This window comes from Mus caroli, chromosome 1 (assembly GCF_900094665.2).
Source record: "Mus caroli chromosome 1, CAROLI_EIJ_v1.1, whole genome shotgun sequence".
Lineage (NCBI taxonomy): Eukaryota > Metazoa > Chordata > Mammalia > Rodentia > Muridae > Mus > Mus caroli.
Genome location: NC_034570.1, coordinates 53,029,646 through 53,054,525, shown reverse-complemented (window position 1 = coordinate 53,054,525; position 24,880 = coordinate 53,029,646). Strand labels below are relative to the sequence as shown.

Below are 24,880 nucleotides of genomic sequence, written 5' to 3'. Positions count from 1 at the left end.
AGTCACTGTCTCAAAAAACAGTTCTCATGAGGAACAACACATCACTACACACACACACACACACACACACTGAACAAAAGAAAGAAAGAAAGAAAGAAAGAAAGAAAGAAGAGAAAAGAAAGGAAGGAAGAAAAGGAAGGAAGGAAGGAAGAGAAAGAAAGGAAGAAAGAAAGAAAAGAAAAGAAAAGAAAAGAAAAGAAAAGAAAAGAAAAGAAAAGAAAAGAAAAGAAAAGAAAAGAAAAGATGGAGAGAATGGTCTATGTTAGACTGCTTAGCTCCTGCTGTGTGGCACACACCCATGATCCTCACACTTGGGTGGTCAAGGTGGGAAGATGACTCACAAGTTTGAGGCTAGCCCGGTTTACTTAGTAAGTTTCAAGCCAGCCAAAGTAGCAAGACTTTGTCTCAGGAAACACACACACACACACACATACACACACACACACCCAGGGCAGTGACAGACAAGTCTCTCTTCTTTCTTCCTCACATCCAGACTTTGAAACTTGGCCTCAAACATGGTTTAATTAAACACTGAGTAAACTGGATACAAAAAACAATGCACAGGCTCAGTGGGTAAGAGAAAGTTCTTACCCACTGCTCTTCCAGAGGATGCTGTAATTTCAATCCCAGAGGATCCAATGCCCTCTTCCACCTGTGTGAACACCAGGCACACACATGGTTCACATACATGCACACTGGCAAGACATTCATACACATAGAATAAATATTTTTTTTAAAAAAAGCAATAAACAGGGGGAAGGGAGTAGGAGGAGAATATAGAGGAGAAACTGTAGTGGGGATGTAATATTAAGTATAAAATAAAAAAACAATAGAAATATTTCCACGTTTAGTTGGAGCAAATTCATTGGGAGAATGAAATGTAATCCCAGTGATATCAGTGATAATGATATCCGTCATTGCATTTCTAATCTATGCAAGAATCCAAGTCCAAAAATAAAGAAACAAATAAATAAATAACAAACAGAAGTAGCTTGAAACCATACAGAAGCACACAGGGTGCTTCCTCGGGCATGCTTCGGAAGTTTAAGTCACTGTGAGAACATATGTTTGAAGAGAGAGAACGCTGTGTTGTGTCAGCTTCGAGATCTCGCTACTGTTCCTCGAAGAAGGCAGCTCTAGAGTGACACTGAAGGACACTGAGGGACATGCAGCACCAGGGACGGAGCAAAGAGAACATGCCTAGCATGTACTAAGCCCTGGTTCCACCCCCAGCACCTCAGGAACTTCGAGTGGTAGACCTGCCTATGATTCAGAAACAAGAGGAGCAGAAGGTCAGTTATGTGGACAGGTCAAGGCCAACCTGAGGTACATATAACCATGTCCCCCCTGCCTGCCCCTCCTAGAAAAGTGTAGGACATCTCTTTCCTTAGATTCTCAGTTGGTCCTAACCATGCAAGAGCGTCAGCTTCATTTTAGAATCTTAGGGTGTGTGTATGTGTTGTGCGTACCCACATGTCTACAGGAGCCAGTGAAAGATGCCCAGTGCCCCAATCAATCAATCTCTCTCCACCTTAGTTTTTAAGGCAGGGTTTCTCACTGGAGCTGAAGTTTGGCAAGGCTATCTGTCCCAAATGCTGAGGTTACAGGCCATGCCTCACTTTTTTCTTTCTTTCTTTCTTTCTTTCTTTCTTTCTTTCTTTCTTTCTTTCTTTCTTTCTTTCTTTCTTTCTTTCTTTCTTTCTTTCTCTTGTTTGTTTTCAAGACAAGTTTGCATTGTCCTGAAACTCACTCTGTAAACCAAGGTGGCTTCAAACTCAGAGACCCTTCCCCCTCTGCCTCCTGAGTTCTGGCATTAAGGGTGTGTGCCATCGTACCTGGCCCATGCCCCACTTTACATGAGAGCTGAAGATTTGAACTCGGGCCCTCATGCTTACACTGAAAACACTCTTGTCCACTGAGCCAACTCCCTAGCCCACCACTCAAGATCCATTCACGGTTCTCCTGGCCCACTACAGTGGCATTAATCTCTGCATATGTTGTCAACTGGGTCACATCCCTGCCTTATCCATTGCCTTAGGACTGTATGCTCTTGGAGGAAAACATCCATGCCTAAATCTTTGTTCTGTTCTCAGCATCACACTTACCAGTAAATGATGAATAAATGGAAACATAATTTGCCCACTATGTTAGAAACCTGACACTATGCTGTGTCCTGAGTTTTAGAGATAAAAATAGGAAGAATGTTATAATACCACAATAAGACCCAATGGATGACTAAGAAAGTGGGAGAAGCAGAACTTATATTTGATATGTATATGGTGGGATAATTAAAGAAATTTAACCTAAGGCTAGGGCTCAGTGGGAGAGCAGTTGCCTAGTGTGTGTGAGGTCCTGGGTTCAATCTCAGGAGAGAGAGAGACAGAGAGACACAGAGAAAAACAGAGAGGTAGAGAAACGAAGAAGCATGAGCTCCGCCACGAGGACCCGAGCTTGAACCTCAGCATCCATCCATCCATCCATGTAAAATCCACTGAATCTGGTGAAGCTGATTGACCACTGGTCATGGTGGCACACAACTTTAGTCCCAGCACTCTGGAGGCAGGGCAGGCAGATCTCTGAGTCTGAGGATAGCCTGGTGTACAAAGTGAGGACATCTAGGGCTATACAGAGAAACCCTGTCTCAAAACAAACAAACAAAACAAAGACCAAGACAAAACAAAACAAAAAACCCAAATAAACCATGGTGGCGAGAGCTTCTAGCATCAGTGCTGGAGAGGAGACTAGATCCATGTAACTTGACTGCGAACCAGCCCAGCCTAAGCAGTGAGCCCCACATCCCAGTGAAAGGGACTGTCTCCCATCTCAAAAATCAAGGTTGACAGCTCATAAGGAAGGATACCCAGGTCAACTTCCATACATGGATGCACACACACACACACACACACACACACCAGTTAAGGACACCTAGACTAGACAAGTGAGTTTGAACAGTGATGTCACAGGATCATCAAATGTTTAAAGACGTGACAATAGAAGAAGACTTGAAATTTTCCCTCTTTTTGGAGTGAAGTGAAATCCGGCTCTGATGTTAACGTGGCAGTGGGAATGAGTTCAGAACTCTCAGAGTGGAGGTGTGAGTGGGTAGAGGGAAGGCAAAGGGAAGGGCTGCAGGCTTTCCCCACCCCTGTGCAGCCTATAGAACATTGTTTCTACAAAAGTATTTGTGGAGCATGGCAAGCCTTTAAACTTCAAGATGATTTTTTTCCCTAAGATGCCAAGACGTATTTTAAAGGAGAAGTAGGGATTTAGTCCAGGAAGGAATGGTAGAGACAGATTCAAACCTGGATTAGGATAGAAAATGAGTCAAACAGAGAGAGAGAGAGAGAGAGAGAGAGAGAGCGCCTTTGATGTCTTGATGATCAAGAGCTGGGGCTTAAGGACCAGACTCTTAAATCATGTGGCATTTACTGGCCCAGATTTTTTTTTTTTAAATACTCTTGTGGATCAGTGTCTGTGCTCAAAATGGCGAGCTTCCAAAGTCAGTCTTAACTCTCTAATGGTAACATTTGGAAGGCTTCCTGTAAGAACGGAGGGGAGCCATTTCTAGAAGGGGCAGCTTAATGATTTTCTACTCCTCTACCCCCAAATCGTTAACCAGTGTTCCTTTCCCTGAGCCCAAGTTCATGCTGAGGGCAAAGGGAATTAAGCAAAGGGCTGAACCTGGAGCTAAGATTAGAGAGCTGCCAAAGGGCCTAATTTTAGGTCCTTGCTGCCCCAGCTGACAGGCTGTACTGCTGGCTCGGCCATGGGGACCACAAGTGTGGCCATGAGCTGGTGCCTGGGTGGGGAGAGCTGTTCCCTGGCCATCTGCAAAAGCAATTAGCTCACTGATGGGTGTGTTTTGAGAGGGACTACCAATAATTTCTCCTTCAACAAATGTTTCTTCAGGTGTTCAAGAGTCCGGGAGGGAGAGCGTCAGGGCTTGGCAGACATTCCCGCAGGCTCGCCCGCCCTGCATTCTAATACTGACGTTTTCCCACTTAACAGTGATCTCCACATGGGAACCAATCCTGGAATTCCTGGGTTTTCATGGCAAATCACCCTTGATCAATTTCCTCTGGCTCTAAACTTACTGCCACAACCCAGGGACAGTGTCGTTGGAGACTCAGCTTGATGAAAATCGGCAGAGATTGATGGGGATTGTTCTTTGATTTTGTGGGGAGTTTGCACAGCAGCCTTCTGTGGGGATTTGGGCTGTCTGTCCTCTGGTCTCCATATATTTTCCACTTACAGGCTTCATGCTTAATTGTCTTCTTCAGAGGCCAGACAATAAGAGCTGGCATCTTCCAGATCAAAGGGGAAACAGAATATATTTTAAAGTGACAACTTGGTTATCCTGCGACCAGAATAATAAACTGATGTAAATATAAGCCCCTGAATGGAGGCCATAATGAAATGTTACCAGGGAGCAAAACCTTTCTTCTAATTACAGCAAAGCAACACTCCTCAAACGTCTTTGGCAAGCATACATCTTATTTTTTTCACAATTCTCGTGCCTGCAGCAGCCCACCTCAGCAATGGAGATTTTTCTGTCCCTGCAGGTTGGGAGCTGGGTTTACCCATTGGGTCTCTCTGTCTGCAAAGCAGGCTGTTAACAAAGGCTCTTTGCCAGGGGCAATGAAAAAGCAGGCTAGTGGTGGTACCCAGCCCAGGGTATGCAGCCCTTCCTTAGTGGAGGAAGCGCCCTTGGCAAGGGCCACTGTTGTCAAGGTGCACAGACTGGAGGCTCCTCTCCAATTCTCCAAGTACCTTTGCTCTTCCTGCCTGCTTACAGCACATCCCAATGTCGTCTTTCTATGTGTATTTCTATACCTGCCCCAAGCACACATGCACACGCGCGCGCACGCGTGCACACACACACACACACACACACACACACACACACACACACACACACACAGTTGCACCCCTCTTCCCTGTCTCTTGGCGCTGGCCCTTTCATCTTCTCCCTCAGGGATTCGAGATGTCGCTGCAGGAAGTGCTTGTCCGCAGAGGCAGCAGCCAGCAGAGCCCCGTGGCTTTGACAAACCTCATTTAATTGGGAGGAAGCCAGGAGAATTTGAAAGAACTGAAACATCCATGAAACTCCTTTTATCAGGCATAATTTAAACTCTGCATGGAAAAACCCCTATATGTATAAAGAAAAGTCAACTTCCCTCCCGCTGCGCACACTCCGCATCTCCCCCAGCACAGGCAGGCTCCTGCAAGATTCCATCTTTTCATTTTTCTCAAAGTGTCAAAGTAGATTTGGGCTCTGCAGCAGAGTGAACAGAGAAGGAATACAGATTGTTCTCTCCCTCACTCATGTGCATGCACACACACACACACACACACATACACACACACACCATACACACACACCACATATACACATACACACCACACACACACACACACACACACACACACACACACACACACACACACCTTTAGATGGTGTGAGCAACAGAGTCCATTGATTGAAAACTCTGCTTCTGCTTTCTAGGGAGAATCAAAATCCAGGTTCCTACGAACATACATATCCTTTCAGATACTAACTGCTGCTTCTTAATTAAAAAGCTGGTGCCCAGAAAACCTTGATGATCCCAGCAGTTCTCAGGGCCCAGAATAATAGACTCTGCAGGAAGCTAACAGGGGACATTTCTCTAAGTAGAGGGATGCGAGTATTGTGTACAGACAAGCACGCTGCGCATGTATGGGATGCCGTAGAGTTAGGTGTCCAGAGAGGGAAGGATCTTAGGCACAGATGGGAAAGAGGGGAGCACAGCAGGACAGGCAGGACAGACCCACAAGAGGGAGAGGTGCCAGGCAAGGGTGGTATGCTACAGCTCTACTGCAATGCCTTTCTTTTGACCCATTAGCCCAACCCCATCTCTCACCCTTCCCAGATTCACCTCCAGGCTCATCCATCTCTCTTGGATTATCCCCATTTCTCCTAAGTCACCTCCAGCAAACTTCTCTGAACATCTGCAGCTGATTATACACAGATTTTAGCTGTTCTGATATGATTTGTGCTAATCTGTGTAAAAGGTACCCTGCTTCCTCTTCTTCACCCTCTTTTCCTCCCTCTCCATAAGATCCTTGAGGCCAAGGCCAAGCCTCTTGTTTTCCTCAACTTTTTATAGCATTTCATGTGTTCTTGACACTTAATGGCAGCTTAATAAATTCTAATGGCTGCCTCTTCTTACAGGGTTAAGTAAGATATTAACCTCAGATGTATAATGATGGTTATTTTTAGAGATCTTAAGTGACTCACTTTAATAATAAAATTCCTCAGTAGTCCCAAACTAAGAGATTTGTGCTGTTTCATGACGATGTCTGAGATATAGGGAAACTGGGCTTACAAAGCCTGGCCAAGCTGGGCCTATGCTTCTTGGGAAATAGCTCTGCATCCCCAGACACCCCATCCCGACTCCCCCCCCACTCCCCCCCCCCCCCCCCCCCCCCCCATTCGCCTCTTCCCAGGATGACCCCCAGGCCTTCCTGCTCAGCTTTCTTTTCTTTGGCTTAGGACTTCAAACAACGATTTTCCATTGAATGTGGATATTTTCAAAGAAACCTCACCTAAGGATACTCTGCCCAGCCCGCCCTACACAGCCCAGGCCTTGACCGCCACCCACATCCTCCTTGTAGCCATTCCTGGCTGCATTCTGAGAAACCCAAGAAGAGCTCCTGCCACGTGACCCCACCCCACAGCAGATTTCAGACCTGGAGGATGACCCAGGCACTGGCAGCAAAGGCTGGTTTCAGGGTAACCTGTGTTTGTAGTAGGCAGCTATCCTGGGAGGACACTTCCCTTCCGCCAAAGCCCAACCTCTGAACTTCCTTCTGTAGCATTGTGTTACCAATCAAGAAGGGCCCATCTCTCCTTCCTAACATATGCTTGTCACCTCTCCTCTTACTCTCTCTGCAAGAGGGAAGCAGCTTATTAGAAACATTGGTTTTGCTTCTCCTGTCAGCAAACACCTCAGAAGCAACCTTCCCTGTGTGTAAGAAAGGTTTGTACCATTACAAGGAGGTCCTTGTCACCTTTCCCCACTGGTACTTCAGAGTTTTAAAGAATCTTACTCGAAGCTCAGGTAAGGCCGGGTCCCCTGTTTCTCTCTGGAAAGCAAATTAGTCTCTGACTTCACTTCTGGTCACAAATTCTATGACTCGCCAGTGTTGAGGGAAAAGCCATAAGATGAGACTTGATGCATATTCATGCACACACGTGTGTGTTCGCACACACACTCACACACTCACACATACTCATATGCATATGTATACTCAAACACACTCATATACACACTCGCATGTGCACACACACTCACACTCACCATCAGGAAGCTGGTACAACTGGGATGGCAGGACACTGAAATAATCATGAACCAGTGCTTCTTGGGCTGAGACACGGTCCCTGGGGAAGCCTTTTAGCATCTGGGAGGCCAAGTCTTCAGCTTCAGGAACTCCACCCAGCCTGGAAAAGTGGAAGGAAGAAATAGTCTCTTTAGAGGCCGCTATTCTGCAAAAATAAAAGGGGAGGGGGTGGATAAAAACTGAGGAAGAAGTAACGGGGTTAACGTGTCTCTAACATGCCCTTCCTAGGCCACAGATGGCAAATGTAAGTAAGCCACACACACCTCTTACCTGGCCTGTCACTAGGAGGGAGACAATAGAAACCGTAACCTTCACCATGCCCCAAGGCACAGGGTACACAAAGGACACAGATTTGTGACTACAGAGGCAGAAATATATAATTAAGGCTTCCTCTTGGAGGAACACTGTAGCCCCACCCAAGCAGAAAGACCTAGTTGGCAGAATGTTCCAGGCTCTGGATACCAAAGACGTTAAAAAGATCACCACTGAACCCATAGAAAGGTGCATCTTTAGTCCTGTACACAGTCCTACCACACCTTCATAGGAACCATGAGGTAAGCCTGGAGACACCTCAGCTATTCCAGATTTACCACACTTGCAAACTGAGTCTGTTGCAAACCTGCGCAGTGGATGAATCCTCTACTGACCTTCTAGCTGACCCTGGGCAGGTGACCTAGCCTCTCCAAGCCTCAGCTTCATCCTGTTTGGCACCAGAATGTTCTAGAACGTTACTGGTGAGAACAAATACAACAGACGTGCAGTGTTGGCACATGCCTTTAATCCCAGCACTCGGGAGGCAGAGACAGACAGATCTCTGAGTTAGATAGAGGCCAGCCTACCCAAAACCACCACCACCACCACCAACAATGAAGGGAACAACACACAGCCCCCAGAAGCACAAAACTACCACCACCAACAACAACAACAATGAAGGGAACAACACACAGCCCCCAGAAGCACATGATGGGTGCATATCCTTCGTCCTCTGCAGAGGCAAGAATTTTCTTACATACTAATACAAATCAACCCTGCCCAATAGAATTCTCCACAGTGATGGAAATAGCCTATTTTTGCTCAGCCTAATACGGTAGGCACTGTCCATAGGTGGCTGCTGAGCCCTAGGAATATGGGTTGTGTAACTGAACAACTGAGCTTTAAGATGAACTGGGAGTAATTTCCGTTTAGATAGCTAGCTGTACATGGCTGATGGCCACTGCATTAGCAGTGCTCCAGATATTAATTACTTCTTGCTCCAGGAGCCAGACAGAGAGAAAGGAAGTCTGAGCCCAGGCCAGGAGCACAGGCATGGTCAGAGGCAGGCGTTGATGTGAAGTCAGGAGAGTCAGGTGACAACGAGAATTCAAGTCCTGTGTACTCTAAAAGAAAGAGATGTGGGAGAAAAGGTGACAGGAGGAAGCCTGTGGCAGGACTGTGACAGCTGTAACAGCCGCAGCATAGAGTATTAAGGCACTTGGTGGTTTTGAGTTTTACAAAGCCACTAGGAACAAAAGGAAACTCAGGAGCAGCATGGAGACTCAGATTTCTCTAAGTTAGGGTTAGGGGCTAACAGGCCTGCAAGAGGATGCTTGCACCTTCTGTTGTTATGCTTTAGCGAGCTTACATTTACTCCAACCTCAGAGTTGAAACAACTAAAATTGGCACTGCTCTGCTTAGAAACAGAGGTGACCCAGCTCCTCCACAGGACCTCAAAAACCATGTCAATGACATCCTAGGGACTCCAAGGAGCACTCGGGGTTAGACCAAGCTCCTGACAGCTGTGACATAGCTTTTGAATGTGTATCTTAAAACCATTGACACGTAAACCTAAAAAAGGTGTGTTTTTATTTGCCAATGCCACTCAATTAAGTGGCTTGTAGTAAAGATAGCTCCTTATTTTAAAATGTCACGATAAACTAAAGTGCAAGCCTGCAGGCTGCTGTATTTGCTTAGCAGTGGTTGTGACGAGTTTGCATATCCCCAAGGACATGATAAACAGCGGTTCCTGGAAACGTGCCTCCAAAATCACAGTGGGTTCAAGCCGTCCAGGGCTTGAAAATAAGAGCAGAGCCTGTGGGCTTCTTGGGAGCCTTGTCTCTCCCAATGAAAGCTCTCTGGGCAGTCCACGGCTGCACGCTTCTCCTTTGTACCCTCCTTTTCACTCTATACAGTGGCTTTAAAAGCACCCAAATGGTACATATGGAACAATCAAGCCACATTTGCTTAGATTAAACCACTCTGCATATTCTGAGACCAACAGTCCGATGTTCTGTTGGGATCTTGGCTGGGAAACTTTTTCCTTCTCCCACCTGCGAGAGTGTTTTTCTTTGACATCTGAGCTCCTTTTTACCCTGTCTCTGATGTTTCCCTCGCTGCCCTTTTTGCCTCCTCACTGAAGCAAAAAGAACAGAGCCTCAGCTAATTACTCTCAGATCAAATAATACTGGTTATTGTAATTGGTCATTGTCCGAAAACACTGAGTTCTTCTTCGCCCAGAGGCTGCCTGGCACAGCAGAGCTAGCTCGCTATCCCTGGAATGTCTCTATTATCTGTTTTACTTTGCAAAAGAAACTAGGGATTTGTTGAAAGCCCGTAATAAAAGTCTGCCCTGGTCTGAGCAGAGACCATGTAGAGAGGGCCTGGGAAAGCGTGACCTCTATGAATCAAGTCCCCCTCCAATGACCACTCAATGATGGTATTCGCTTTCTCTGTGTCAGAGAAGAATAAACCCACTAGGTTTTCTCGGAGGCCAACACTACTGCTCTCAGGGCCTGGGGCATGGCTGAGGGGCACAAAACAATTTTAATGACCAAACTCGCCGAAAGTAAAATGGTTCATAAAGAAAAACTAACACCCTCCCAGGGGAGCTGGCTCTCCCAGAGGCATCAGACGGGGGTACTGGGGTCCTGATGCTCGGGGCTCTGAGGTCAAGAGAAGCTTCACTCTCTGTGTCTTAAGACAAGAGAACTTGCCAACGGGTGCTTACCTGTCCCAGACAATCTGCAGGCTTTGAGGTTTAGGTGGCTGGAACCATTCTGGAAAGCACACAGAGAAACACTAAAATCAAGAGCAACTCTCCAGTCTGTTGCCAAAAATTATTATTAAAATTCCAAATGTTCATCTTGGCTTGGGGTAAAAGAAGATTCTAGAACCAGGCAAGCTAACGACGGGCTTTGAAGGCCTCTTCTCTTCGTGTTATGAGTCACTGAAAGGTACGAGTAGGTATGAGTTTTGAGTTCCCAGATTCCCATGTTGAAGTCCTAACACAAAGTGTCATAGAATAGGACCTTATAAGGGAAGAGGGTGAGTGTGACATTCTCATTAAGGTGGTCCTAATGTTATTTGACTGGGATCCTCACAAAAGGGGAACATTTGGACAAAGAGATACATATTAGAAATGATGGCACAGAGAAACACAAGACCAGTCATCACCAAGCCAAGGATGGGCACCTGGAAGAGATTCTGCCTGTGTTGTCAGAAAGACCCAGTCATGACAGTGCCACTCTTTCAGATTCCCAGACTCTGGAGTTTGAGCTTCTCAGTTTGTGGTTTTTGGGTATCGCAGCTTTCATAGACCTGTGCAGTTAAAACATTCAGTTGGATTAACAACCATCTAACATACTGTGTGTAGAGTATGTGCCAAGTGTTAGAAAATACAAGAAATCAAAAGAAATCTCATCACCCTACCAGAGCTCACAATCCACCTGGGAGAACAAAAGGGGAAACACACACACACACACACACACACACACACACACACACACACACAGAAAGCAGTATGACTTTTAGGGCAGCCTGTGCTACAAAGTGAAAGTATGTCTCATGTCTCAAACAAACAAACAAAAAATGATCACCATGACAACGACGACAACAATAACAACAACAATAACACAAAAGCAAATGGTTGGGCAAAGTCTCCAAACTTGAACATTGGGATGGGAGAGATGGCTCAGTGTCAAGAGGGTCTGCTGCTCTCTCAGAGGACCTGAGTCAGACTCCCAGCCCCCACACCAGTGGCTTACAACCTCCTGTAACTCCAGCTCAAGGGAGATCTGATGTCTCTGGCCTCTGCAGGCATCTGTACTCATGTTCACACCAACACACAGATACACATGTCTATGCATAATTTAAAAGAAAACCTTAAAAACAAATAAACCTCAGAAATGCTTTTTTTTTTTAAGTAAGGAGTATATAATTATATATGCTACTTGTGATATAATAGAGGTGAATCCTGGCTTAAATAATTCAAAATCAGGCGGATGATGGCTCAGTGGGTAAAGTGCCTGCTGTGTGAGCTAAAGAAACCATGTTCTATCCAAGGACGGATGCAAACAGCTGGGTCAATCCAAACTAAAACCACAAAGAGAAGGGATTAAGTTGGTTGATTTAGCACCTAGTTCTCCTAGCTCTTGGGAGGCAGAGGCAGGAGGGTCACCACAAGTTCAAGGGATAAATAACAAAACCAAATGAGAACTAGTAATTGACGTCTGGGTGTGGTGGCTCATGCCCATGGTCCTGAACTTGGCAGGCAGAAGGAAGAAGATGGAGAGTTCTCGGCCAGCCTAGACTACCTATGGAGCCCAGAAAAAATAATCATCTAGGAAACAGAAACTGAAAGTCTAATGATGAAGGGCCTCAAGAGAAGCCGTGGAGGGTGTCAGCTGATGCTGCTCATTACATTCCTCCTCGGTCTTTTGCTCTTTCTCTGTCCCCTCTCCCCTTTCCTTGTTTCTCTCTTGAGGTGAGGAGCTCAGACTGGCCTTGAATTTGTGATCCAGGCTGAGGAGAGACATTCCAACCATAATTTAAAATGGTGCTTCTGGTCTTTCCTTTTCTTAGGCCTAAAGTATGATTACCTTGGTTTTTAAAACATCTTCTGGAAGGTTCTATATAAATGGAATAAGCCAAAATTGTGCATCGTGGCTAAGGTTTTAATCAACCTTAGACAACAGTCACTTGGATAATCCTGACGTGTGCCTGTTGGTAGGTGTACAGAATGGATCAGAAGACGACTTGTAAGTGACAGGGTGAGCAGGGCTCGCTCCTCAGACAGTGACCCGTGATGCTTCCCACATAGCACTTACCCTGTTCCACAGTGGAGTCAGGTCCTGACGATTCCAAGGATGACATTAGTATTTTTAATTTCAAAAGTAAGCTCAATTAAAAGTTTATTTATAGTGCTGAATGGTAGAGTAAAAAAGAGTGATTAAAGAAAGCTGCGCTGCCTGGTGGTGGTGGCGGCTCAAGCCTTTGATCTGAATGCTTGGGAGGCAGAGGCAGGCGGATTCTGAGTTCAAGGCCAGCTTGGTCGACAGAGTGAGTTCCAGGACAGCCAGGACTACACAGAGAAACCCTGTTTTGAAAAACAAAACAAAAAAGCAAACAAGCAAGCTGTGGAAACTCAGGTTCCAAGGTCAGATGCAGCAAAAGGGGACCATGCAGGTAGTAGTTTAGTCCCGTTGGTGAGCACTAAGAGGTCAGTTAGTACAAGGCTACTCTGTTTACTAGCCTGTGCCTACATTCAGAATAACTAGTAAAACCAAGATTATCTGGCGTCTGCTTAGTGTTTATTTACAAACTGCTTACTGGTGCCTCTTTGCTATTCTCCCCAGCCAAAAGAAGAAAAGGAAACAGAAAAAAAAAAAAATGGTTCCGTATTCAAGCACATCCCAGTTTCCAGCTAACAGAACAGAATCATCGAGAGGACCAGCAAATGACTTCGACCATGGTGTTTTGGCTACTTTTCTATTGCTGTGCTCAGCCACTATGGCTGACGCAATTTCAGAGGGTTAGAGTCCACACCATCATGTGGGGAGAGTGGCAGCAGGGAGGCAGGCTTTGTGCCTCTGGAGTAGCTGAGCGCTCACAGCTTGAGATCCAATCACAAGGCTGAAAGAACTAACAAAGAGCTTTCAAAACCTTGGAGCCCATTCCCAGTACCACACCTCCTCCAATGAGGCAACGCTTCCTAATCCTTCCCAAATAGTTCCACTAACTGGAGACCAAGCACTCAGATATATAAGCTAATGGGGGCCACTCTCATCTAAACTGCCCACCCACGACCACCATTTGCCTTGGTTTGTTTTGTGTAGTCAGTGTTCGAGGTATTGCCTTTGCTTTTGTTTGTTTGTTTGTTTGTGTGGATACCCACACTATATATGTGGACTTACACCATGGTGTGTAAGTGGAGATGGTGAATAACTTTTGGGAGCCAGTTTTTTCCTTCCGTCACCAGGTCCAGGGACTGAACTCAGGCTGCCAGGCTTACACAGCAAGTGCCCTTACTTGTTAGGCCATCCCTCTGCCCCAGAGATTTCTTTCTTTGTCATTTTAATTTTATTTTTACGTATATGAGTGTTTTGCCTGCACATATGTATGCATACTGTGTGTGTGTCTGGTGCTCACAGAGGCCAGACAAGGGTATCAGATCTCCTGCAACTGGAGTTACAGACAGGTGTGAGCGGCCATGTGGGTGCTGGGAATCGAACCCAAGTCCTCTAGAAAAGCAGGAAGTGCTCTTAACATCTGAGACCTCTCTCCAGTTCCAGGTATTTTTTTTATGGTGTGATTTAGTAACATGAGCACAAAATCCCAGCTCCAATCTCTCTGCCATTCAGGTGCTCTGGGACTTGGGGGTGAGGATTGCTTAACCTGTCTGGTGAAGCAACAGAGAGTTTCCAGAACTGTAAATGAGAATCATTTTGGAGTTTCCGGAAAGATTAGATAAGGCTTCTGGCTTGTGGTACACTCTCAAAAGCTCCTGGTCTCATTGTTTTTCTTTCCTCTCTTCCTTTTGCTCTTGAACAGAGTTTCAGGATGGGGCACAGGCCAACAGGGTAGTGTGGCCTCACCTGCAGAGCTTTTAAAAGGCGGCCTGGCTCCACCCCCTAGAGAGCCTGATTTAACAGGTCTGGGAGGGGCCACACATCGGTTAGCTGTTTGCTGTTATTATGTCTTTAATAGGCTCCAGATGTTGCTAGTGAGGTTAAGGTTGGAGGATTGCTGATCCAGCCCAGAAAGCGGGGTCTAGCACTTGCCAGCAACTCGACATGCTTCCCTGAGCTTCACTTCCGCAACTGCAGCAACCCAGGGAGACTGTTGTGAGAAGTCCATTAACCAGTGTGTATAAAAACTGCAGAACACAACATCAGACTCCTACTTAGTGAGTTTTTTTTTTTTTCCCCAAAACAGGAAAGAGAGAATGTAACAAGGGCAAATGAGCCTCTCAGGAATTCCAGATGGATGCCCTTGGGCCCCAGGAGGGCAAACAACATTTTGAACTTGAGCCCTCTGGTTCTGTATAGACTGAAATCCACTCTCTCCACATCTATTCTGTAGCTACATCAGCAAAGCAGGTGGGGTCAGTTGGGGAGCTGCTGGGAAGCAGAGCCAAGCCCCACAGCCTGTCTCTGACCTACCCTCCCACTTGCATGCAGATACCCACATGCCAGATGACCTTGCCTCTTTGCCATTGATTTTTTTTTTTTTTTTCAGTAGTTAAGTTTTGAACGATCAATGAGAGAAAGAGCTATGGACAAACAGGCATCTTACACAGCACCATTTCAAGAGGGTCTGTTTCTCTGGCTTCAGCAGCCTCTAAAAATGCTTCCGTCCGAAGACAATAATAAACCATCAGGGCGGCTTTCCCTCCATCTCCTTCCACAGCAGCTGTCTTAGGTGAGCTCTTATCTGAGTTCAGTTGGAATTCAAGGTAAACTTGAACTGGAAAAGCAGAATATTTAAATTTCTGAATGAAGCAAAATTCAGATGCGGGCAGAGCAGCTGCTATCCTAATGAAAGATTACCACAGGGTTCTTTGTTTGTTTGCTTGTTTTTTTCATCAATGTTTAATAGAACTCATTCCACAACTGACTCAGGAATGGGAACCTTTGGTCCCTGGAGATATGCTGAGTGATCAATTGAGAAAACATCACCTGGACGTTTTGAGCCTGGGCTCAAGGTGAAGCATTTTCTGGTTACTATAGCTTTGCCTCTGCCATCCTAAGGTTATCGTATAGTGCGTTCTATTGAACTACACCCCTGGAATTTCCCAAACACAATGCATTCTTGAGATAACACGTGTTTATGCAGTTGATAACTCGGCTAGCCTGATTTTGCTATCTCAAGTATGGTAAGAGTGGACTGCAAGAATCCATCCACGGCTTTCTCCCTCACCTGCACTGCACTCTCAGCCAGGTCTCCTGCTCCTCCATGTCCTAGGCGGCTGGTTTTACCCTTCCTCATGGAGCTGGCATGGGGGGAGCACCTTCAGGCCTCCCAGCCCTCTGAGAGGGAGCATCTTCTAGACTCTCAAAGCAGGCCACTGATGGATGAGGCTCCCTGGCATCTGAGGCTCACACTCCAGTTCATATGTGTGGCCTGTCTGTCATTCATGTAACTCTGCATCAAAACTTCCTGTGATTGGAAGGCTCCTTGGCCTCTGGGGCTGGTTCCTAAGGTAAAGAGGGAGAAGCCAGGCCTGATTCCTGGGGTTGGAGACCCAGGAGGAAATCCCAGTAGTCAGGGGTGTCCCCATGCTTGGAGGAACGTCTCTGGCTATTGTCTCTCCATTCTCACAAATGACGTTTGAGGTTGATCACACCATTCCGAGTCACACTTAATGACGCATTGCTGGACATTTTCCATTCCCTGTAGCTTCTACAAATATTTAGAGGCCTCCACGTGCTCAGCACAAGCACACACCTGCCATTCCCCCAGCAAGCTCATGAGTGTGTGATTTCTGTGATATTGTTATTAATAATGACCTTCTAGTCCTCTCCACCCCCTCTGGTTCTCCCCTCAGTGCCCAAAGACTCCTTCCCCTGTCCTTGGTGGATTACTTCCTGTCTGGTCAGGTCCTCCCTCGGTTTACTTGGCTCTTTGAGCTAAGGCCTTCCTCTTCTGTATTTCTAGGTTGGGTTTTATCATAGGCTGGCTTTTGATTTGGTTTTAAGAGGCCTGTTCCTTTCCCCGCTTTATTCAATGTTCCACTGAAAAGTTCATCTCACCATTGAGATGAACTTGTTTTTCCTTCACAATTCAAATCCAATTAGTGACAACTTCCTGACTTCCTTCTAAAAGGATTTAGATGTGCCCTGCCTCTCCTCACTGGCTGTCACTACTCTAATGTTGACATTTAATTTGTCTTATAGGGTTTAGAGAGCATTGCCACATTGCCTACCACTAATGCAATTCTGCATTTTGTCTCCTAAGGGATTATTTTTATAAGTTAAGGCTCGCTAAATTATGATCCTACTTAAAAAAAAACCAAAAAACACCCCTATGCTCTCTGTTTGCTTATAGGTCAACATGCAGATTCTAAGTGATTGCCAGGCATGTCCCAGTTGGTGCCTCCACCCTTCAGCCTCTTCTTCTGCAATGGCCCTCCGTCAAACCAACGTTCTAGGTGTCATGTGCAATGACTAGGTACATTCTGTCCCCAGCATCTGAGTCCTTTGTCTGGCACATGCATTCTTGCTCACCTGGAGAAAGCTATCCTCTTCTGTCCCCTTTCTCTAATACTGTGGAGACTACATTCATAGCTCTTCCTCAGGAGACCATCCTCAGATTCCTGAAGTTAAGGGTGCCTTCCTCAGAGTGCCTGACAGTCTCTGGGTGACCCAGCTGCTGTACATTTCCCTCACTGTATAATTGGCTCACCTCCCTATTTCCTGACCATTGTTCTTGAAAGCAAGAATCTATACTATGATGCTTTATTTTGTCTACCATCACTAAATAGTTGCTGATGGATGATGGATTAAAAAAATTGAAATGAAATAAATTTACCACCTCTTACTTGCAAAACTCACTTGTGTGTCTATTTCTGTGTCTTCTGGCAGTGGGAAAGGGACCTCTGATTTGAGCCAGTTCTATGACATTTAGTGCTTTTAAAACCATTCCTGGAACTTGGAAGGAATTAGGCAGACCTTAACTTTGTGTTTATTTTTTTTAATACTTGACAGCATTCCTCTTAATTAATAAATAAAAATTATAATCTGGTTATGGTGGTACATTCCTGTAATCCCAGCACTTGGGAGGCTGAGGCAGGAGGATTGTAAATTCACAGACAATCTGGGCTACAAAGTGAGTAGCAGGCTACCTAGAGCTACAGAGCAGACCCCGTTATGAAAAAAACAAAACAAATAAAATACTGTACTGTACATATACATGCATGGTTTTACATTAAAAATAGCTTTACCTGCTTTTGCTTGTAACTTTTCCTAACCTTAATTACTTTAAGATCATCTACTCCCACTCCATAAAAACTAATAATTGCTACCAAATAAATTAAAGATGAGAAAACCAAAAATAAATGTGGAAACTAGAAGAAACTATTAATAAAGATCAAAGTGGGCTGTGTATCTAAATTAATTTCACTGACTGGTGTGGGGGACGGGTTAATAAAGATGTTAATAGAAACTCCCCAGGCGCTTTCTGCAGCACTCCTGAAGTGATATCATAATGAGTCCAATCAGAGCTCATAGATCCCGCGAATGCCTGTGGCTTCATTAGCAGCAGCGAGGGAGGACCACTGAAGCCCCAGGAAAGAGACCGCACTTGACAGTAGGTTCCAGAAGCCAAGCTCAGCTTCAGAAATCCAGGCTTGGTGGAAAGACGTCAACAGGAAATATATCCCTAGCTTGTCCTCCTGTGCAGGTACTGTTTAATTACCAAACAGTATGTATAGCTTGATAATGAATGCATACAGAAAACTGTTAGGGCAATTACCTTGGGATCCAGTGAGTCTGGATACTCTGGGTCATCTGCTTTCTGGCTAGGTGACCCTGGGACAGATATCTGACTGTTAAAGCTACAGCTCTCATTTATAAAGTGTGGATAGGGGCTGGAAGAGCTGGCTCATCCATTAAAAGCTAGGCTCACAACCAAAACAAAGTATGGATGGTAACATTGCTGCCATTTGATAAGGTGGTTATGAATCAAAGCAAGATGGCTTCATTGTACAACTATCTACTGATTAATTTCATGTACCAGTTAAGGGGCATGTGTAAAATTCTTCTAGAAGGACTAGAAGTCACTGGCTTGGCCTCTAGCAAATTCTAGAAATCTTTTTCTTGTAACATATTTGAGCAAAAAAAGCAGTGGCGATGCCGACACAGCGGATTTACGTGGCCCTGCTGCGTTCCTGGCAGGCGAATAATGAGGGTTCTTCTAGGGAAGGCTCTGCAGGCACAAGGTGGGTAGGCATATGATGGCAGTTTAGATGTGGGGAACGGACGGGTACAGGTTTAACAGGCACTCAGACACACATAGGTAGGTGCTTAAAAACCCGAACATCAACTTTAACGATGTGGGAATCCAGACAACCTTTGGGCCCACGCAAGCCAAACTAAAAGTCAGTTGTGGTGCCTCAAGGTACGCTGGGCTTCCTGAAAGAGGCCAGGATCCCCAAGGTTCTAACTATAAAGAAAAGAGACAGTGTGTTCTTCAATACCTGTCGTGGTATCTATACCATGGTGGGTCACTGAGCAGCTGGCCTCGAACACTGTGACAATAAGAATGGAAGCATAGCTTTGGTGGGACTTTTCTGAGAAGCTAGGCTCTGTGGCAGATACAGTTCAATGATATTTTTTCAGTACTGTGCTGCAAAAAGAAACAGGGAAACAATATGATAAAGAGAAATAGAGCAAAGCTGGATACTGACTCCCACCCTTTCCAGTCAGGAAATGTCTCTCTGTGAGCCTGGGAAAACATGTCCTCATCTGTAAGATGGGACTACCTCCTTCAACACTGACCCAGGCAAGTAGCAGTAGACATTAGCAATTATGTGCAATAGGTATAATATATAATATACTATATATATGTATCATTACATATTATGCATATACTTATGTATACTGCCTGGTACACAGGGAATATGTTTTAAATGATAGGCTAGCTCCCATTTTATGGCTCAGAGAACTGAAAATAAAAAACTCCCTCAAGTTCTCCCAGACAATAAATGGAGGAACTCGGGCTTTCCACTCAGAAGGTAGCTCCTTCCCTCTGAGTTCAGCCCAGTAAATCTCTCTCTCAGCAAGTTACTCATGGCTGCAGCTGACACCAGAGCAGAGGCAGTGTTAGACTGGATTCTGCGATTTGCTCAGAGTTCTCTGAACCAACACATAAATGGTTCTTTATCCCATTTGGGAAGAGGATGACTTTCAGTCCAGTCTTTGTCTCCTGCATGACTCCCACAGCTCTTACACTGTATATATATATATATATATCTCCACACACACATACATATATATATATATACACACACATATATACATATATACACACACATACATATATATGGCATATATACATATCTCTATATATGCCCTATATATGAAATGATAATTACATAATTCCCCTCCTCCCTTTCCTCCTTCCAACTTTGTACATGTATCTCCCCATGCCTCCCTCTTCCTCTCCTTCTCCCTCTTCCTCTCCCTCTCTTTCTCCCTCTTCCTCTCTCAAATTCAAGATCTATCCCTGAATACATAAATACAACATGCTTAGTCCATTTAATGTTACCTGTATGTACAATCAGCCCTGAGATCATATACATGCAGGGAACATCTTAAAGTGGTTTTACAGTCAGAAGGAGAATTCAGGAGTGAAGCTCCACCATCTGACTAGATTGCTGCTGTCCTTCCCAGTTATTTCTTGCTTCCACCTAGTGGTTAAAAGTTGCAAAAGCAAGCATACCAAAAAAACCAACAGGGTGTGGGCAAGGGCACAGATGGATTCTGGTGCCTGTGCCTCTGGGCTTTTTCTGCGTGCAGCCTTTTTTTTTTTGCCTTTTTGCCTTCCACTAAGTTCCCCCAGTGAAAAAACTCCCCAGATGAGGTGTTCTTTCCTGGAACTGAAAACCAGCCTAATCCCGGATGCTTCCCTGTGGCTGAGCTCATGAGGAAATCAGGCGTGCTTTTCAGCAGATATTTCTTTAAAAGTCCTAACAGCCTCAGTGGATGCTGCTCCCTTCTCTATGGGAACAGGCATCAAAGAGACAGGAGTAAAGTGCTTTGCACGCACATCAGGAACTAATTGCCAATTTGGCAAATGCATTGACTAATGTCACGCACTGTTATTTCTAAATCCTCTCCTGTCCTTGACCCCCAGTATCTAGATGTAAACTTGGAACCATTAGTGAAGAAGGATAAAGTCTTCTGGTGCCTCAAATGGAATTGAGAGGGATTTAAACTCAGCGCTTTTGAGCGTGGTGAAATGAACTCAGCAGTACCTTAATGCTAGGATTTGAGCTCACCCAGCACGAGAGCTTTCAAAAACTGTGTTTAAGGAAGCAAACAGAGCCCAGCAGACCCTTTCAGGGGAGCAAACAGGGGTTGGACGGAACAGTCAGTGACACATTAAAAACCACAACTGCGCTGCGATCATGTGGGCAGAAGAAAAAGTTCTTCTTTATCACAAGATCTTTGCATCTAATGAGACGGTGCCTGGACTGCCTCCAGAGGAGCAGGCCTCCGTATATGTTAACAGAGACATGTCTAAATATTTAGCTGATTCCCTGAAAAGCCCTATGTGATTTTGAAGCAAACAGGTCTCCAAGGTAAGACCTTGTTGTCTGTTGCCATTGAAAATCTAGACAAAAGGGGACTTGGAAAAGAAAAATTAAAAAAAAAAAAAAATATATATATATATATATATATATATATATATATATATAGTGATCAAAAGCATGAACGCTACCATTTCCTTTTCTCTCAGAATGAACTATATTTTAATGCCCTTCAAGGGCTTAGGACAAACACCACACCAGTTGTTACATTGTCTCAACTGAGTCTGTTCCTCTTCTCTGGTAGGCTTTCCGTCTGGATAGGGAAACCCACACTGTGTGGGTGGGCATAGCCTCTGTTTAGTTGGCCTCAGAATGCCTGAGGTTCCAATGACTCTGAGTGCATTTTCTTGTGAATGGAGGGAGGAGGAACCAAGGCTGGGGGAACTTTGTAAAAACATCTAAAGGCGTCTGTTGCTCAAATTCACACTACTGTCTCTCAGTTAGTAGACCTTAGCCAAGATGAACATCTGGTTTGTTCTAAGCCTCTGGGTTCTCCTGTGCCACAAACCCAGCCCAGATAGCCTTGTCAGTTGGGGCTTTAACCTCTTCAGACATTGGGGTAGAAGAATTCCCTTTAGGACTCTATCTTTGCTTGGGGATGCTTAGGGAGAGCCACTAAAATCTCCCCCTCCCCCACTGCAGGCCAGCAGCCTCAGTGCCGTCAGCTTGATTAATGTGTCTTGGCTAATTGTGTGAAAGATAGCAGCCCTTTAGTGAGTGTGACCAGTGTATTGTTCAGCCAATCATAGACACCTCAGTTAGCATGTGAAAGGGGGTGCCTTGCAGGAGGAGGCTAGTGAGTGCTGGCGGCTGAGTCAAAGGATGAGAGTTTGGGGTGGGGTGGGGGTGAAGAGCAACACCCACTCCTTTGAGGGGAAGTTACCGTGCTCTGCTAACTCTGCAAACCTTCTAGTCAAAGAGCTTTTTCTCCTCCCTCTTTTTTCAAGATCTGTTTTTTTTTTCCCCCATGGCACAAGCAGGCAAGGCCCCGGCTACTCTGCAGATGGAGTTCACGTCGCAGGGTTTTTAATATTTCACTTTTATATTTCTGTTAGAGGATGATCCTGCTGAGAGTCTGGGAATCCAGGCTCGTCAGAACCCCCTCACTGACACTTGGATATACCGCTCTGAAAGCCATCCCAGGAGGAAAGATTAAACAACAACAAAAAAAGAGTCTATTTTTCAAAGCCTACTTCTCAATCTGCCCACATCAAAATAAGACAACTGGCCCTTTGAAGTGGAGGACAGACAGTTCTCAGCCAGCTTGCTTAAAGTGGGGAGTGGGGAAGGAGGAAGGAAGGAAAGAGGGAAGGAAGGGGAAAAGGGGGCAGTCTTGTTCAAGATACATTCCTCTCTCCTTCCAGATTCACTCAGGTACAAGCAGCTACAATCAGCCACAGCCTAAAGCCCTGCTCACTAGAACTGGGAGAAAGCTAGTTCTTACTGGAGTCAGCACTGGGAGATTTTTAATGTCTCCACCAGAATCAGTGTGGTTCCTTGAGACTTACCCAGGCAAGGCCTAGCAATGGGGGCCAATGGATGGAGGCTGTGCTGTTCACCCAAGTGCACAGCAGCCAAACACCTTTGATTGTGCTGGGTAGAGAGTGTGGCAGGACTTTAGCTCAGTAGTACACAGCACATGGATTTCTAAATGGCCAAATGACTGGAATGAATATTTCTTAAACAAAACAAAACAAAACAAAGTGACTGGCCAAGGAACACACACACACACACACACACACACACACACACACACACTCACCAATAATCCTCAGAGAAATGAGCATCAGGACCAAGAGGCTGAGTCAAATGGCAGTTAGAGCAGACTCTGTCCACAAGACAAAAAGTAAGCTGGGTGTGGTGGGACATGCCACTTGGGAGGCTGAGGTAGAAGGGTCACTGTGACGTATGAGGCCAGCATGGGCTATGGAGTTAATTCCAGGCCAGCCTGAGCTATATAACAAGATTCTGTTATGTACCCCCCAGATACAAATGATGGTGGTGGTGGTGATGATGATGGTGGTGGTGGTGGTGATGATGATGGTGAATGCCAGTAAGATGCTCCCTTCCTCTTCAGTGTCTCTTAAATCACTTCAGTTCAAGTCTGTGGAAAGTGTAAGCTGCAGTTCAGGAATGGGAGCAGATGGACATGCCCCAAGAGAGACCTGCTTACTCATAAGACTTGCTCTGGGACAGGAATCTTGAAAAAGTGGGGCTCTCACTATTCTCACTATTGCTAGGAATGAACATGAGCACAGCTGCTATGAAAAGATTTATGAAATAAATCTTTATTTTAAAGAAAACCAGGAACAAATCCCCTAGGATCTTGCAGTCTCACTGCTGGGCAAATATCCAAGGGAGCTGAAGCCAGTGTGTTTCGTACACAGCTCTACTTGATGTCCACTGCAGCACTGCTTACACTAGCCAACGCCTAATGGACTATGGTAGGCATCACTTGAAACAAAAATGGAAACCATGAGTTGCTCTATACTCGTAACAGAATACTACATATTCATAAAAAGTAATGGGATTCTGTCATTTCTAGTAACATGGAGGAAAACTGTTAACCGAACTAAGTTGAGCACAGGAAGACAAATCTCACATGCCCTCACTTGTCTGCAGAAGGTAAATGTTGAAGAAGAGATTAAGGCAGCAGTTAACCAGAGCCTGGGAATAGTGTGGGGGAGGGGAGGATGGAGAAGGGGCTGCTGATGGGAATAGGGGTAACTCATAATGTTCTAACGCTCCCTTCCTCTTCAGTGTCTCTTAAATCACTTCAGTTCAAGTCTGTGGAAAGTGTAAGCTGCAGTTCAGGAATGGGAGCAGATGGACATGCCCCAAGAGAGACCTGCTTACTCATAAGACTTGCTCTGGGACAGGAATCTTGATGATCCTTTAAAACATGGTCCCTTAGATCGAGTTATTAATATGGTACCAACCTCAAGCCCAAGATATGCCACAGTCTTAAGATTTAACAAAGGTGGGGTTAGAAACCCTGACTGTGATTAAGGTTACAAGTCTCTTCTCGTGCTTAGCCTGACCCACAACCATAGGCTTCCCAAACGCACAGAAACAGCCCTCACTAAGGAATACTGCAGTCACAGTGAGAATCGGGGAATGAATCCAAACCCATGCTCTGTGGACTCACGCACACAGCTCACCCATCCAGGGACTGCAGCAGTCTGCAAATAGGAAGTGCTCAGAAACAGTCTTGCTTCTCTTCTTCTTAAACAGAAGGGAGCAACAGTGCAAAAGTATAAGCCCCGCTGATAGTGGGACTGGAGAATTTCCTTTGTGAATAAAAAATCGCTCATTACTTTGACGTGACAGCAAAATGAACAACGTGGCATATTTCTCTGTTTCCACAGAGCCCAGTTACCTTCTTAGCATGGAATCTGGCAGGGAAATGTTTGGCAATGTTCCTAGCTTTGATGACCATCTGTCATGGGGATATCTCACTATTGCCTGGACCAAAACTGCAACTCAAGTATTCGATATTTGGGGTAGCTGCCTATGTGTACCACAGCAAATTTGTATTCATATGCACCTAACTGGGTTTCGAGGCTACATTTCTGCTTGTAGCTATGTTAGGGAGCGGAGGAAGGTAAGTGGGCCCATTTCACACAGGCAAAGAAGAGTGGATGGGAGGGATTACAGAATAGATGGGAAATGATGAGAACAGGATTCTCCTGGAAACCATGGCAACTAGAGCCAGGAGCTGCTGCAGGCTGGACAATGATCTCCATAAACAGCTTTTCTTTCTTACCTCCACCTCATACCAAAGGGAGAGACACTACTCTACACCTCAAGTCGAGCATGTTAAACGCCTGGGGAAAAACAGCTAGAAACAGTAAGGCAGTTCTAAATGACCCTAAGGCAATTTAGCGAGGAATATGATCATTCTAGAAGAAGTTGAAAGGACTTTACAGTTAGTCT

General features: G+C 45.3%; 1 protein-coding gene across 2 annotated transcripts in view; it reads right to left on the bottom strand.

Annotated features, from left to right (window-relative positions):
* Positions 1-24,880, bottom strand: part of Cdk15 (cyclin dependent kinase 15) — a 92,345-nt gene that overhangs the window by 11,264 nt on the left and 56,201 nt on the right. For both annotated transcript variants that reach the window (XM_021169327.2, XM_021169401.2), the window contains exons 11-12: positions 10,364-10,412; positions 7,341-7,480 (exon numbers count right to left, since the gene is read on the bottom strand). In XM_021169327.2, coding sequence (XP_021024986.1) covers positions 7,341-7,480; positions 10,364-10,412 — 189 coding nt within the window. The remainder of the gene's footprint in view (positions 1-7,340; positions 7,481-10,363; positions 10,413-24,880) is intronic.